General features: G+C 46.8%; 1 protein-coding gene across 1 annotated transcript in view; it reads left to right on the top strand.

Moving 5' to 3' along the window:
* Positions 1 to 11,393: 11,393 nt before the first annotated feature.
* ece2a (endothelin converting enzyme 2a) overlaps positions 11,394 to 18,098 on the top strand; it is a 109,592-nt gene continuing 102,887 nt past the window's right edge. Inside the window, exon 1 of the mRNA XM_031810182.1 lies at positions 11,394 to 11,714. Coding sequence (XP_031666042.1) covers positions 11,445 to 11,714 — 270 coding nt within the window. The 5' untranslated portion in view covers positions 11,394 to 11,444. The remainder of the gene's footprint in view (positions 11,715 to 18,098) is intronic.

Genomic DNA, 18,098 nt, shown 5'->3' with positions numbered 1-18,098 from the left:
TCCTCTGGCCTTATTGATTAAATCTAGATTCCATCCCTATGGTGACATCACACTTACTGTACCACACCTCCTCTGGCCTTATTGATTAAATCTAGATTCCATCCCTATGGTGACATCACACTTACTGTACCACACCTCCTCTGGCCTTATTGATTAAATCTAGATTCCATCCCTATGGTGACATCACACTTACTGTACCACACCTCCTCTGGCCTTATTGATTAAATCTAGATTCCATCCCTATGGTGACATCACACTTACTGTACCACACCTCCTCTGGCCTTATTGATTAAATCTAGATTCCATCCCTATGGTGACATCACACTTACTGTACCACACCTCCTCTGGCCTTATTGATTAAATCTAGATTCCATCCCTATGGTGACATCACACTTACTGTACCACACCTCCTCTGGCCTTATTGATTAAATCTAGATTCCATCCCTATGGTGACATCACACTTACTGTACCACACCTCCTCTGGCCTTATTGATTAAATCTAGATTCCATCCCTATGGTGACATCACACTTACTGTACCACACCTCCTCTGGCCTTATTGATTAAATCTAGATTCCATCCCTATGGTGACATCACACTTACTGTACCACACCTCCTCTGGCCTTATTGATTAAATCTAGATTCCATCCCTATGGTGACATCACACTTACTGTACCACACCTCCTCTGGCCTTATTGATTAAATCTAGATTCCATCCCTATGGTGACATCACACTTACTGTACCACACCTCCTCTGGCCTTATTGATTAAATCTAGATTCCATCCCTATGGTGACATCACACTTACTGTACCACACCTCCTCTGGCCTTATTGATTAAATCTAGATTCCATCCCTATGGTGACATCACACTTACTGTACCACACCTCCTCTGGCCTTATTGATTAAATCTAGATTCCATCCCTATGGTGACATCACACTTACTGTACCACACCTCCTCTGGCCTTATTGATTAAATCTAGATTCCATCCCTATGGTGACATCACACTTACTGTACCACACCTCCTCTGGCCTTATTGATTAAATCTAGATTCCATCCCTATGGTGACATCACACTAGTTGATATACCGATAAGTCTATGTTATTTACATGTGACAATCTCTTTATTTAGACAACATGGTATTCCTTATGAGATGAACTGGTCAATCGCTCGCAATTCACATGGCAATAATTCTTGACGTTCTAATTCAAGAACAGAAAGAGATCCTTTTATTTTAATTCAAGGTGTTTTAAGTCACTGATTGAAAATGTAATTGACCTTGTCTGGTAGTCACACACCACTGGTTTAGTTACAGTAGGTGGTGAAATCCACTGGTAGTCACACACCACTGGTTTAGTTACAGTAGGTGGTGAAATCCACTGGTAGTCACACACCACTGGTTTAGTTACAGTAGGTGGTGAAATCCACTGGTAGTCACACACCACTGGTTTAGTTACAGTAGGTGGTGGAATCCACTGGTAGTCACACACCACTGGTTTAGTTACAGTAGGTGGTGAAATCCACTGGTAGTCACACACCACTGGTTTAGTTACAGTAGGTGGTGAAATCCACTGGTAGTCACACACCACTGGTTTAGTTACAGTAGGTGGTGAAATCCACTGGTAGTCACACACCACTGGTTTAGTTACAGTAGGTGGTGAAATCCACTGGTAGTCACACACCACTGGTTTAGTTACAGTAGGTGGTGAAATCCACTGGTAGTCACACACCACTGGTTTAGTTACAGTAGGTGGTGAAATCCACTGGTAGTCACACACCACTGGTTTAGTTACAGTAGGTGGTGAAATCAACGTGTAGTCACACACCACTGGTTTAGTTACAGTAGGTGGTGAAATCCACTGGTAGTCACGTATCAGATGAAAGGGGTTCTCCAGTAGCCCGGTATTTCACACCGCCAGTCATGAGACGAGACGGGATTCCTTCATGGTGTCAAACAACACTGAGGGAACCACCTCCATGTTTGGCCAACTAGCACTGAGCAGTACTTCCTCAACACTGAGGGAACCACCTCCATGTTTGGCCAACTAGCACTGAGCAGTACTTCCTCAACACTGAGGGAACCACCTCCATGTTTGGCCAACTAGCACTGAGCAGTACTTCCTCAACACTGAGGGAACCACCTCCATTTTTTGGCCAACTAGCACTGAGCAGTACTCCCTCAACACTGAGGGAACCACCTCCATGGTTGGCCAACTAGCATTTGAATAGTACTCCCTCAACACTGAGGGAACCACCTCCATGTTTGGCCAACTAGCACTGAGCAGTACTCCCTCAACACTGTTGGAAACCACCTCCGTGGTTGGCCAACTAGCACTGAGCAGTACTCCCTCAACACTGAGGGAACCACCTCCATGGTTGGCCAACTAGCATTGAGCAGTGCTCCCTCAACACTGAGGGAACCACCTCCATGGTTGGCCAACTAGCACTGAGCAGTACTCCCTCAACACTGGCAAACCTTTCCCCTAGTGCATGTATTCACACACACACACAAAGACAGGGGCTCATCGTTTCCATCTCACACACACACACACACACACACACACACACCCACACACACACACACACCCTCACACACACACACACACACACACACACACACACACACACACACACACACACACACACACACACACACACACACACACACACACACACACACACACACACAGAGGTAGAGGCAATGTGACAGGTCCATCTGTAATGCTGTAGTCTGGTTCCTTGGTTCGTCCCATTAGGATGTGCAGGAGATCAGGAGATTCACACACAGACGCTCCCAGCTGGAGGGAAGTCTATTACACATGGTCCGTAAAGACTGGATGGACACACACACACACACGCTTGGATACCCCTGTGTGCCTATGCCCTTTGTGGACCACCCACACACACACCCCTGCTGTGCTCGCTCTGCTTGCATGTCCTGGATGCTAAAAACTTGCACTTGTTGCCATGGCAGCAGTGTGTGTGTGTGCGTGCGTGTGTGTGTGTGTAAAGGTCAGGGGTCGGGTGGGTGCCAGAGACAGAACGGGAGCAATGTCCTTGATGACTTCAATCGTCGTGACAACCCCCAGGAATGAGCTGTCATGCGACACCCCTTCCTCCGCTCCTGTTCCTGTCATTGAAAACACACACACACACACACACACACACACACACACACACACACACACACACACACACACACACACACACACACACACAGCGTCAGCAGGAAAAACCTTTTGGAAACAATGTGTGGTATGTGTTGTGGAGCATTGGGACCTGAGGAGGGGGGCCTAGATGAGTCCTTACCCACCCTAAGGAGCACCAAACCAGGGCATAAAGAGAGATCACAGAGCCCTAAGGGCAGGTGAACGGATGGACAGACAGCCCATACAGCTGTCAGAATTAGAAAGCAGCAAAGCAATATGGTTAAGTCAGAGGGCTGACTGTAGTAGTGCCATCCCTCCAGGTTGTCACTGTACCAAAATGAACCACCAAGGATTGTGGGTTCGATTCCCGGGGCCCACCCACGCTTAAAATGTATGCATTAAGCAGAAATGCGTTATTTAAATATTCAAACCCTTTGCTATGAGACTTGAAATTGAGCTCAGGTGCATCCTATTTCCATTGATCATCCTTGAGATATTTGTACAACTTGATTGGAGTCCACCTGTGGTAAATGTAATTGTTTGGAGACAGGATTGTGTCAAGGCACAGATCTGGGGAAGGGTACAGCATTGAAGGTCCCCAAGAACACAATGATGGCCTCCGTTATTAAATGGAAGCAGTTTGGAACCACCAAGACTCTTCCTAGACCTGGCAGCCCGGCCAGACTGAGCAATCGGAGAAGGGCCTTGGTCACGGAGTTAACCAAGAACCCCATGGTCACTTTGACAGAGCTCCAGAGTTCATCTGTGGAGATGGGACAACCATTTCTGCAGTAGTCCACCAATCAGTCCTTTATGGTAGTGGCCAGACGGAAGCCACTCCTCAGTAAGTCCTCAGGCACATGACAGCCCGCCCGAGTTTTGCCAAAAGGCACCTAATGGATTCTCAGACCATGAGAAACAAGATTCTCTGTTCTGATGAAACCAAGATTGAACTCTTTGGCCTGAATGCCAAGCGTCATGTCTGGAGGAAACCTGGCACCATCGCTATGTTGAAGCATGGTAGGGGCAGCATCATGCTGTGGGGATGTTTTTCAGCAGCAGGACTGGGAGACTAGTCAGGATCGAGGGAAAGATGAACGGAGCAAAGTACAGAGAGATCCTTGATGAAAACCTGCTCCAGAGCGCTCATGACCTCAAACTGGGGCGAAGGTTCTCCTTCCAACAGGACAACGACCCTAAGCTCACAGCCAAGACAACGCAGGAGTGTCTTTGGGACAAGTCTCAATGACCTTGAGTGACCCAGCCAGAGCCTGGACTTGAACCTGATCGAACATCTCTGGAGAGACCTGAAAATAGCTGTGCAGCGATGCTCCCCATCCAACCTAACAGAGCTTTACAGGATCTAAGAGAAGAATGGGAGAAACTCCCCAAATACAGGTGCGCCAAGCTTGTATCTTCATACCCAAGAAGTCTTGAGGCTGTAATCACTGCTAAAGGTGCTTCAACACAGTACTGAGTAAAGAGTCTGAATACTTATGTAAATGTGATATTTAAATGTTTAATTTTTATACATTTGCAAAAAATGTGCTTTGCCATTGTGGGGTATTGTGTGTAGATTGACAGGGGGGGGGATTAATCCATTTTAGAATAAGGCTGTAACGTAAGAAAATGTGTAAAAACTTCAAGGGGTCTGAATACTTGAATGCAGTGTATAGGTCAGTCATATCAAACTGACAGCATCAAGACACCAACTCAGACTCTTTTAAATGTGACATTTAGCTGACGCTCTCATCCAAAGCAACGTAGTTATGTAACATTTTACATACAGGCTCTTCCCATAATGCAACCCACTAACCTGGCGTTGCAATCGCCCTGCTCTACCAACTGAGCTACAAGACCGAAGACTCGAATGTACACTGGACTCTATAGAGACATCATTCAGACTTTTAAAAAAATGCTATCAATCAATCCATTTTTATAAAGCCCTTTTTACATCAGCAGTTGTCACAAAGTGCTTTACAGATCCCCAGCGGAGAACCCCAGAGAGCTTTACAGATCCCCAGCCGAGAACCCCAGCGAGCTTTACAGATCCCCAGCGGAGAACCCCAGAGAGCTTTACAGATCCCCAGCGGAGAACCCCAGAGAGCTTTACAGATCCCCAGCCGAGAACCCCAGAGAGCTTTACAGATCCCCAGCGGAGAACCCCTGAGAGCTTTACAGATCCCCAGCGGAGAACCCCAGAGAGCTTTACAGATCCCCAGCCTAAAACCCCAGAGAGCTTTACAGATCCCCAGCGGAGAACCCCTGAGAGCTTTACAGATCCCCAGCCTAAAACCCCAGAGAGCTTTACAGATCCCCAGCCGAGAACCCCAGAGAGCTTTACAGATCCCCAGCCGAGAACCCCAGAGAGCTTTACAGATCCCCAGCGGAGAACCCCTGAGAGCTTTACAGATCCCCAGCGGAGAACCCCAGAGAGCTTTACAGATCCCCAGCCTAAAACCCCAGAGAGCTTTACAGATCCCCAGCCTAAAACCCCAGAGAGCTGTACAGATCCCCAGCCTACAACCCCAGAGAGCTTTACAGATCCCCAGCCTAAAACCCCAGAGAGCTTTACAGATCTCCAGCCTAAAACCCCAGAGAGATTTACAGATCCACAGCCTAAAACCCCAGAGAGCTTTACAGATCCCCAGCCGAGAACCCCAGAGAGCTTTACAGATCCCCAGCCTAAAACCCCAGAGAGCTTTACAGATCCCCAGCGGAGAACCCCAGAGAGCTTTACAGATCCCCAGCCTACAACCCCAGAGAGCTTTACAGATCCCCAGCCTACAACCCCAGAGAGCTTTACAGATCCCCAGCCTACAACCCCAGAGAGCTTTACAGATCCCCAGCCTAAAACCCCAGAGAGCTTTACAGATCCCCAGCCTAAAACCCCAGAGAGCTTTACAGATCCCCAGCCTAAAACCCCAGAGAGCTTTACAGATCCCCAGCCTACAACCCCAGAGAGCTTTACAGATCCCCAGCCTAAAACCCCAGAGAGCTTTACAGATCCCCAGCCTAAAACCCCAGAGAGCTTTACAGATCCCCAGCCTAAAACCCCAGAGAGCTTTACAGATCCCCAGCCTAAAACCCCAGAGAGCTTTACAGATCCCCAGCCTAAAACCCCAGAGAGCTTTACAGATCCCCAGCCTAAAACCCCAGAGAGCTTTACAGATCCCTAGCCTAAAACCCCAGAGAGCTTTACAGATCCCCAACCTAAAACCCCAGAGAGCTTTACAGATCCCCAGCCGAAAATCCCAGAGAGCAAGCAATGTCGAGGAAGAAGCACACACACACACTGTCTGATGTCACTGGTTAGGGCCCCCTCACTGGGACATGTTATATAACTAGAATGGCATGGTTCATTTAGCTTTCTTACACTGGAGTGCTCCACACACACACACACACACACACACACACACACACACACACACACAGAGACAGAGACAGAGACAGACAGACAGACACTTTTCCTTGCTCTCTCTCTGACTTTCCTCTCACCTTTTCTCATTTCTCTCTGCCTACCAAGTACATCCCCCTTCATTTCTCTCTACCTACCAAGTACATCCCCCTTCATCTCTCTCTGCCTACCAAGTACATCCCCCTTCATCTCTCTCTAGCCTACCAAGTACATCCCCCTTCATCTCTCTCTGCCTACCAAGTACATCCCCCTTCATTTCTCTCTGCCTACCAAGTACATCCCCCTTCATCTCTCTCTGCCTACCAAGTACATCCCCCTTCATCTCTCTCTGCCTACCTAGTACATCCCCCTTCATCTCTCTCTGCCTACCAAGTACATCCCCCTTCATCTCTCTCTGCCTACCAAGTACATCCCCCTTCATCTCTCTCTGCCTACCAAGTACATCCCCCTTCATCTCTCTCTGCCTACCAAGTACATCCCCCTTCATCTCTCTCTGCCTACCAAGTACATCCCAGTTCATCTCTCTCTGTCTACCAAGTACATCCCCCTTCGTCTCTCTGCCTACCAAGTACATCCCCCTTCATCTCTCTCTGCCTACCAAGTACATCCCCCTTCATCTCTCTCTGCCTACCAAGTACATCCCCCTTCATCTCTCTCTGCCTACCAAGTACATCCCCCTTCATCTCTCTCTGCCTACCAAGTACATCCCCCTTCATCTGTCACTCAAACGACAAGCCGTCCCATCCTCAAACATTATAATAATCATGACCCGTCCCATCCCATTGTTTCGATAAAGTACATCTTTATGTCCAAATACCTCCTCTTTGTTTGCGTGTTTAGTTCACTAATCCAAATACATAAAGCTTCGGGCACTAAGTCCAGACAAAAAGTCTAAAAAAGTTCCATTAAAAACCTCTTGTTCCTACCCCCTACTTTTTCGAACATTCTGTTAAAAATCGCGCAACATTTCGGCGTCCTGCTACTCATGCCAGGAATATAGTATATGCATATGATTAGTATGTGTGGATAGAAAACACTCTCACGTTTCTAAAACTGGTTAAATCACGGCTGTGACTATAACAGAGCGTCTGTTTCATCGAAAAGCGCAAGAAAAACTGATCACTGAAAACTGGAAAAAATATCCATGCGCCACTTGCATGTATTGTTTAAGGGGCACGAAATTAAATGGGGCTGAGATTGCAATTCCTACAGCTTCCACACGATTTCGCCAGTCTCGTCATTTGCGGTGCCTTTGTTTCTTGGTCAAACCTACTAGAGAGATCACTTTCCATCCGGTCTCCGACAGGAAGTTTTGGAAGAGAGATTTTGGAAGATGATTTGAAATCGTGGAGCTATTGAATACACATCGCCCCGTGATCAATTTGATAGATTATTAACGTTTACTGATACCTAAAGTTGGATTACAAAAGTATTTCGAAGTGTTTTGTGAAAGTTTATCGTCAACTTTTTAAATTTAAAAAAATGACGTAGCGTTTTCAAACAGTGTTTTTTTCTGAATCACACAGTTTCCATAGATGGCTATTTTGGGTATATATGGACCGATTTAATCGAAAAAAAGACCCAATAGTGATGTTTATGGGACATATAGGAGTGCCAACAAAGAAGCTCGTCAAAGGTAATGAAAGTTTTATATTTTATTTCTGCTATTTGTGTAGCGCCGGCTACGCGAAATCTTTTGTTTACGACGCATTCAGGTATTTCGGGGTGTTGCATGCTATCAGATAATAGCTTCTCATGCTTTCGCCGAAAAGCATTTTAATAATCTGACTTGTTGGCTAGATTCACAACGAGTGTAGCTTTAATTCACTACCCTGCATGTGTGTTTTAATGAACGTTTGAGTTTTAACGAGTGCTATTAGCATTTGGCGTAGCGCATTTGCATTTGCTGATGGCTAGATGGGGCGATTGCGTCTCGGGTCGACGTAAGAGGTTAAAGTTCGTAGAAACATGTCAAACGATGTATATAATACATTTTTAGGATGTTTTTATCATACATCTTCATTAATATTCCAACCAGACAATTCCTTTGTCATTAGAAAGGAAAGGGAACGGAGCTCGTGCCATAAACAACTCATGGCTTTCAGCTGAGCCACTTACTGTGAGTGGTCTTATTCTCTCCCCTTTCACAATAGAAGCCTGAAACAACTTTCTAAAGACTGTTGACATCTAGTGGAAACCTTAGGAAGTGCAATCTGACCCCATTTACACTGGATATTGGATAGGCAATCACTTGAAAAACTACAAACCTCAGATTTCCCACTTCCTGGTTGGATTTTTCTCAGGTTTTCGCCTGCCATATGAGTTATGTTATACACACAGACATCGTTCCAGCAATTTTTGAAACTTCAGAGTGTTTTCTATCCATATCCACTAATAATATGCATATCCTAGCTTCTGGGCCTGAGTAGCAGGTAGTTTACTCTGGGCACGCTTTTAATCCGGATGTGAAAATACTGCCCCCTAAACAATTTTAAGGCAATGCTACCAAATACTAATTGAGTGTATATAAACTTCTACAGAGCAGGGTCAGTCAGTCAGAGGAGAGAAGCTGTAGCTGTACAGACTACAGAGCAGGGTCAGTCAGTCAGAGGAGAGAAGCTGTAGCTGTACAGACTACAGAGCAGGGTCAGTCAGTCAGAGGAGAGAAGCTGTAGCTGTACAGACTACAGAGCCAGCAAAGCAGCAGACCAGCCAACCCCCTGGTGTTCACTAATCACTGCTGGTAGACTTTGTTCAGCTCACTGCAGTCAGCCTGGTCTTCCATTCCCATTCCTCTTTACCCTCTGTTTACCTCTCTGTTTACCCCTCTGTTTACCCCTCTGTTTACCTCTGTTTACCCCTCTGTTTACCTCTGTGTTTACCCTCGGTTTATCTCTCTGTTTACCTCTGTTTACCCCTCTGTTTACCTCTGTTTACCCCTCTGTTTACCTCTCTGTTTACCCTCTGTTTACTTTCTGTTTAACTCTCTGTTTACCTCTCTGTAAACCTTCTGTTTACCTCTGTTTTACCTCTCTGTTTACCTCTGTTTTACCTCTCTGTTTACCTCTGTTTTACCTCTCTGTTTACCTCTGTTTTAACTCTGTTTACCTCTCTGTTTACCCTCTGTTTACCTCTCTGTTTACCCTATGTTTACCTTCTGTTTAACTCTCTGTTTACTTTCTACCTGCTTGTTTCTGTTTACCTCTCTGTTTACCTCTGTTTTATCTCTCTGTTTACCCTCTGTTTACTTTCTGTTTAACTCTCTGTTTACCTCTCTGTAAACCTTCTGTTGACCTCTGTTTTACCTCTCTGTTTACCTCTGTTTTACCTCTCTGTTTACCTCTCTGTTTACCTCTCTGTTTACCTCTGTTTACCCTATGTTTACCCCTCTGTTTACCTCTCTGTTTACCCTATGTTTACCCCTCTGTTTACCTCTCTGTTTACCCCTCTGTTTACCTCTCTGAGGAAGATAAAAGGGCCTCATTGCCAAAATCCTGAAGTACCCCTTTAAGTTACATCACGGCTGGGAAACGAGGCCTAGATGTTTAGATGATCCGTCACGGGGAGGCCTCCCCTGCCTGTAATGAAGCCATCAATCATGCTGCATCAGTATGGTGCAGTCAAACGTGTGTGTGTGTGTGTGTGTGTGTGTGTGTGTGTGTGTGTGTGTGTGTGTGTGAGACAACTTTTGTCTAAAGTGTGTTCCAATGATTATTTAAAGAACTTTAGGTGTGTGTGTGTGTTTAATTACTGTCTGAAGTTGTAGTAGGAATACCATTAGAGAGATCATTCTCTCTTATCTGTGATTCCCTTAGATTTCCTTCCTCTAGGCTCTTCTATAACACTTCCTGTTGTGTTGTCAGACAGAACTAGTGAAGAACACTACCCCCACTACTTCCTGTTGTGTTGTCAGACAGAGCTAGTGAAGAACACTACCCCCACTACTTCCTGTTGTGTTGTCAGACATAGAGCTAGTGAAGAACACTACCCCCACTACTTCCTGTTGTGTTGTCAGACATAGAGCTAGTGAAGAACACTACCCCCACTACTTCCTGTTGTGTTGTCAGACATAGAGCTAGTGAAGAACACTACCCCCACTACTTCCTGTTGTGTTGTCAGACATAGAGCTAGTGAAGAACACTACCCCCACTACTTCCTGTTGTGTTGTCAGACAGAGCTAGTGAAGAACACTACCCCCACTACTTCCTGTTGTGTTGTCAGACATAGAGCTAGTGAAGAACACTACCCCCACTACTTCCTGTTGTGTTGTCAGACATAGAGCTAGTGAAGAACACTACCCCCACTACTTCCTGTTGTGTTGTCAGACAGAGCTAGTGAAGAACACTACCCCCACTACTTCCTGTTGTGTTGTCAGACAGAGCTAGTGAAGAACACTACCCCCACTACTTCCTGTTGTGTTGTCAGACAGAGCTAGTGAAGAACACTACCCCCACTACTTCCTGTTGTGTTGTCAGACATAGAGCTAGTGAAGAACACTACCCCCACTACTTCCTGTTGTGTTGTCAGACATAGAGCTAGTGAAGAACACTACTCCCACTACTTCCTGTTGTGTTGTCAGACATAGAGCTAGTGAAGAACACTACCCCCACTACTTCCTGTTGTGTTGTCAGACATAGAGCTAGTGAAGAACACTACCCCCACTACTTCCTGTTGTGTTGTCAGACATAGAGCTAGTGAAGGACACGCATGTTTCTAATCAACTTATGGTGATGTCATTGATAAATACTTCCCTCTTGTCTTCAGGCCAACATGACGGTGTGGTTTATGACTGCTCACGTTTCCATGGTGTTGCGTTGATTAGGCTTTACTGATCAGGAAATTGACGATTCTCTCCTCTCCTAGGTTGTGGTAACAGCTCTATGAGCAGTGACATGTACGATGCTGGCTACCACTCCATCACCAACATAGACTACTCCTCTGTGTGCATCGACACCATGAGTGCCAGGCATGATGCCACATGCCCGGGCATGACCTGGCATCAGATGGACGCGCGCCAGCTCTCCTTCACGGACGCCTCATACGACGTGGTCCTGGAGAAGGGCACCCTGGACGCCATGCTGGTGGAAGAGAAGGACCCCTGGAAGGTGTCCTCGGAGACTGCCTGTCTCATTGACCAGGTACTCAGGGAGGTAAGAAGCAGTATACACGTGCACACACAGACACACACTCTGTTTGTTTTTAGCAGAGACCTGAATGATTGGCCTGTCTGTTCAGACAGCAGGCGAATTAAAGGAGGTTTAAACGGAGGACTGGTGGACAGATGGGAAGATGGTCTCTCTCTCCTCTTTTAGAAAAACTCCATCTGAACTCAGTCACAGTTTCCAACTGCCTATGTTATAATGCTGCAGTCTCTTCCACTCCCTTTCTCACCTCCCTCCCTCACTCCACCATTTCATTCCTCCTCTCTCTACCACCCTCACCTCCTCCCTCACCTCCTCTCTCACCTCCTCCCTCACCTCCTCTCTCACCTCCTCCCTCACCTCCTCTCTCACCTCCTCTCTCACCTCCTCTCTCACCTCCTCCCTCACCTCCTCTCTCACTCTCTCACTCTGTCTCTCACCGCCCTCCCTCACTCCACATTTCATTCCTCCTCTCTCTACCACCCTCACCTCCTCTCTCACTCTGTCTCTCACCGCCCTCCCTCACTCCACATTTCATTCCCTCCTCTCTCTACCACCCTCACCTCCTCTCTCACTCTCTCTCACCTCCTCTCTCACTCTCTCACTCTGTCTCTCACCGCCCTCCCTCACTCCACCATTTCATTCCCCCTCTCTCTACCACCCTCACCTCCTCTCTCACTCTCTCTCACCTCCTCCCTCACCTCCTCTCTCACTCTCTCTCTCTCTCACCGCCCTCCCTCACTCCACCATTTCATTCCTCCTCTCTCTACCACCCTCACCTCCTCTCTCACCTTCTCTCTCACCTCCTCTCACCTCCTCTCATCTTCTCTCTCATCTTCTCTCTCATCTTCTTTCTCACCTCCTCTCTCACCTCCTCTCATCTCCTCTCTCACCTCCTCTCATCTCCTCTCTCGCTTCATCTCCTCTCACCTCCTCTCTCACCTCCTCTCATCTCCTCTCTCATCTCCTCTCTCACCTCCTCTCATATCTCCTCTCATCTCCTCTCTCACCTTCTCTCTCATCTCCTCTCTCACCTCCTCTCATCTCCTCTCACCTCCTCTCTCACCTCATCTCCTCTCTCACCTGTCACCTGTCTCTTTCTGATTGTATCTTCCTATCTGTCTCTTTCTGTCTGTCTCCTCCTGTCTGTCTCTTCCGGTCTGTCTATTCCTGTCTGTCTCTTCCTGTCTGTCTCTTCCCGTCTGTCTCTTCCTGTTTGTCTCTTCCTGTCTGTCTCTTCCCGTCTGTCTCTTCCCGTTTGTCTCTTCCCGTTTGTCTCTTCCTGTCTGTCTCTTCCCGTCTGTCTCTTCCCGTTTGTCTCTTCCTGTCTGTCTCTTCCCGTCTGTCTCTTCCCATTTGTCTCTTCCTGTCTGTCTCTTCCTGTTTGTCTCTTCCTGTCTGTCTCTTCCCGTCTGTCTCTTCCCGTTTGTCTCTTCCGGTCTGTCTCTTCCTGTTTGTCTCTTCCTGTTTGTCTCTTCCTGTCTGCCTCTTCCTGTCTGTCTCTTCTTGTTTTTCTCTTCCGGGCTGTCTCTTCCTGTCTGTCTCTTCCCGTCTGTCTCTTCCGGTCTGTCTCTTCCTGTTTGTCTCTTCCTGTTTGTCTCTTCCTGTTTGTCTCTTCCGGTCTGTCTCTTCCTGTTTGTCTCTTCCCGTCTGTCTCTTCCTGTCTGTCTCTTTCCGTCTGTCTCTTCCGGTCTGTCTCTTCCTGTTTGTCTCTTCCTGTTTGTCTCTTCCTGTCTGCCTCTTCCTGTCTGTCTCTTCTTGTTTGTCTCTTCCGGGCTGTCTCTTCCTGTCTGTCTCTTCCCGTCTGTCTCTTCCGGTCTGTCTCTTCCTGTTTGTCTCTTCCTGTTTGTCTCTTCCTGTTTGTCTCTTCCTGTTTGTCTCTTCCGGTCTGTCTCTTCCTGTTTGTCTCTTCCCGACTGTCTCTTCCGGTCTGTCTCTTCCTGTTTGTCTCTTCCTGTCTATCTCTTCCTGTTTGTCTCTTCCGGTCTGTCTCTTCCGGGCTGTCTCTTCCTGTCTGTCTCTTCCTGTTTGTCTCTTCCTGTTTATCTCTTCCTGTCTGTCTCTTCCGGTCTGTCGATTCCTGTTTGTCTCTTCCTGTTTTATTTTTCTTCACCCCACTACATCTCCCATCCCTCTGCAGAAGCACATCTGTCAGGATACAACCCAAATGTGTGTGTGTGTGCTTGTGAGAGCTTGGTAATGAGTGTGTATGCTCCTGTGTGTGTGTGTTTGTGTGTGAGTGTGTGTGTGTGTGTGTGCGTGCGTGCGTGCTCGCTGTGTGTGTGTTTTATTGTATATATACATGTAGGTGGGAGTATGTTTGGGTGGCTGTATAGAATCTTCTTTGATCATAGTGGAACACTAACACCCCTCTCAAAAAGAGGAAGGGCGGGGGGAGGGGATGCGAGAGAAAGGGAGGGAGTGAAAGATTTAGGGAGAGAGGTGGACATTGTCAAATAGGGGAGACAGGTACCAGAATTGGAAGAGTGAAACTATGTGACAGAGGAGAATGCAGACAGAGAGAAAGAGCGAGAAAGGGAGAGAACGAGAGAGAAAGAGAGCGAGTGGGAGACAGAAACCAAAACTGACAGAAAGCTAATGAGCAGTGCGCCAGTGTGATAGGGAGGGGATGAAGGTAGAGAGTGAGGGAGGGAGGAAGGTAGCGAACAAGGGAGAGAGGTAGTGAGGGAGGGAGGTAGCGAGGGAGGGAAGGAGGTAGAGAGTGAGGGAGGGAGGAAGGTATCGAGGGAGGGAAGGAGGGTGGTAGTGAGGGAGGTAGCGAGGGAGGGAGGGAAGGAGGGATGGAAGGAGGTAGAGAGTGAGTGAGGGAGGGAGGAAGGTAGCGAGGGAAGGACGGAGGGAAGGAGGTAGAGAGTGAGGGAGGGAGGAAGGTAGAGAGTGAGGGAGGGAGAAAGGTAGCGAACGAGGGAGGTAGCGAGGGAGGGAAGGAGGTAGAGAGTGAGGGAGGGAGGAAGGTAGCGAACGAGGGAGGGAGGAAGGTAGAGAGTGAGGAAGGTAGCGAGGGAGGGAGGGAGGAAGGTAGAGAGTGAGGAAGGTAGCGAACGAGGGAGGTAGCGAGGGAGGGAAGGAGGTAGAGAGTGAGGGAGGGAGGAAGGTAGAGAGTGAGGGAGGGAGGAAGGTAGAGAGTGAGGGAGGGAGGAAGGTAGCGAACGAGGGAGGTAGCGAGGGAGGGAAGAAGGTAGGGAGGGAGGAAGGTAGAGAGTGAGGGAGGGAGGAAGGTAGCGAACGAGGGAGGTAGCGAGGGAGGGAGGGAGGAAGGTAGAGAGTGAGGAAGGTAGCGAACGAGGGAGGTAGCGAGGGAGGGAAGGAGGTAGAGAGTGAGGGAGGGAGGAAGGTAGAGAGTGAGGGAGGGAGGAAGGTAGAGAGTGAGGGAGGGAGGAAGGTAGCGAACGAGGGAGGTAGCGAGGGAGGGAAGAAGGTAGGGAGGGAGGAAGGTAGAGAGTGAGGGAGGGAGGAAGGTAGCGAACGAGGGAGGTAGCGAGGGAGGGAGGGAGGAAGGTAGAGAGTGAGGAAGGTAGCGAACGAGGGAGGTAGCGAGGGAGGGAGGGAGGAAGGTAGAGAGTGAGGAAGGTAGCGAACGAGGGAGGTAGCGAGGGAGGGAAGGAGGGGAAGCGGAGCACACTTTCATCTAGAGTCTGTTATGTGAATGTTTCATCATAAAAGCAAAAAGAATATTAAAGCAAGTGGTTGAAAAAATAGGAAAACTCACAAAATGGCGTCAGCAGAGGGCGGGCAAAACAGAGTAGACTGTAGTAACACAGGAGACATTTAAACTGTAGACTGTAGTAACACAGGAGACATTTAAACTGTAGACTGTAGTAACACAGGAGACATTTAAACAGTAGACTGTAGTAACACAGGAGACATTTAAACAGTAGACTGTAGTAACACAGGAGACATTTAAACAGTAGACTGTAGTAACACAGGAGACATTTAAACAGTAGACTGTAGTAACACAGGAGACATTTAAACTGTAGACTGTAGTAACACAGGAGACATTTAAACTGTAGACTGTAGTAACACAGGAGACATTTAAACAGTAGACTGTAGTAACACAGGAGACATTTAAACTGTAGACTGTAGTAACACAGGAGACATTTAAACAGTAGACTGTAGTAACACAGGAGACATTTAAACTGTAGACTGTAGTAACACAGGAGACATTTAAACAGTAGACTGTAGTAACACAGGAGACATTTAAACAGTAGACTGTAGTAATACAGCAGAGAGAGTTAAACAGTAGACTGTAGTAACACAGCAGAGAGAGTTAAACAGTAGACTGTAGCAACACAGGAGAGAGAGTTAAACAGTAGACTGTAGCAACACAGCAGAGAGAGTTAAACAGTAGACTGTAGCAACACAGGAGAGAGAGTTAAACAGTAGACTGTAGCAACACAGCAGAGAGAGTTAAACAGTAGACTGTAGGAACACAGCAGAGAGAGTTAAACAGTAGACTGTAGTAACACAGGAGAGAGAGTTAAACAGTAGACTGTAGTAACACAGGAGAGAGAGTTAAACAGTAGACTGTAGCAACAGAGGAGAGAGAGTTAAACAGTAGACTGTAGCAACACAGGAGAGAGAGTTAAACAGTAGACTGTAGTAACACAGGAGAGAGAGTTAAACAGTAGACTGTAGCAACAGAGGAGAGAGTTAAACAGACTGTAGCAACACAGGAGAGAGAATTCACCAAAACGTATTGGTTGAGTACAATGTCTACACACTCAATGTACACACACTCAATATACACACACTCAATGTACACACACACTCAATATACACACACTCAATATACACACACTCAATGTACACACACTCAATATACACACACTCAATGTACACACACTCAATGTACACACACTCAATATACACACACTCAATATACACACACTCAATATACACACACTCAATATACACACACTCAATGTACACACACTCAATATACACACACTCAATATACACACCCTCAATATACACACACTCAATATACACACACTCAATGTACACACACTCAATATACACACACTCAATGTACACACACTCAATGTACACACACTCAATATACACACACTCAATATACACACACTCAATATACACACACTCAATATACACACACTCACATATACACACACACATATACACACACTCACGTACACACACTCACATACATACACATACACACACACTCACATAACCACTCACATATACACACACAGACACATATGCACACTCGCATACACACACACTCACGTATACACACACTCACATATGCATGATGCAACACTTTTTCACTTCTACAGTATATCACTGTCTCACTCTCACACTTTCTCTCTCTCTCACTCTCTCTCACACTCTTACACTCTCTCTCACTCACTCACTCAGAGCAGAGAGAGGCAGCGGCGTGCTGAGGTGTGAACGCCTGACATGCTCTATGAATCACTCTCTGTTGCTATGGCAACCCTTTGGTGGGATATCCGCTACGACTAACACTTTTCATCGCTAACCTTTAGTCCACTTTAAGGTGTGCCACGGCAGGGACCGTGTCTTAAGTCCACTTAAAAGTGCAACAGAATAGTGAGGACAGACTGTCTTTAGTAGTTTGGGTTTGAAGTGTCAAATCAAGTATTGCCTCATATCTGATCATTGAAAGGGGAGGGGGAGTCATAGGCAGAATGAAAGAGAATAGTTGATGAGAATTAGATGCTGGGAGGGAGAAGAGGACAACTGACTCTATGGGATTATTACCTCATAGTGTCACATGATCTCTCCCCTCCCCTTTGGAGAGTCTGACGTGGTGATGTCATACTGAACCAGTGAACCATTGAGGGACTGACCTATAGAGTATCAGCTGTCTCTAACACACACACACACACACACACACACACACACACACACACACACACACACACACTCTAAACCATCTTTAAATTAGTTTCACACACCAGCCCCCTCTGCCAGTGATTAAGCGGATTGGAGTAATTCACTTTGTCTTTGCACTCTGTGTCCACACAAAAACAAATCTACATAAATATGGGTTGTATTTACAATTGTTTTTGTTCTTCACATGTTGCCCTTTCATTGTGGCAAAAGGCCACACTTCTTGCTGCTGTGATGACACACTGTGGTATTTCACCCTATAGATATGGGATTTGTTTTCAAATTCTTTGTGGGTCTGTGTAATCTGAGGGAAATATTTGTCTCTAATATGGTCATACATTTGGCAGGAGGTTAGGAAGTGCAGCTCAGTTTCCACCTCATTTGCTGGGCAGTGTGCACATAGCCTGTCTTCTCTTGAGAGTCAGGTCTGCCTACGGCGGCCTTTCTCAATAGCAAGGCTATGCTCACTGAGTCTGTACATAGTCAAAGCTTTCCTTA

This window comes from Oncorhynchus kisutch, linkage group LG30 (assembly GCF_002021735.2).
Source record: "Oncorhynchus kisutch isolate 150728-3 linkage group LG30, Okis_V2, whole genome shotgun sequence".
Taxonomy (NCBI): Eukaryota; Metazoa; Chordata; class Actinopteri; order Salmoniformes; family Salmonidae; genus Oncorhynchus; species Oncorhynchus kisutch.
This window is presented reverse-complemented; position numbering and strand designations above follow the sequence as displayed.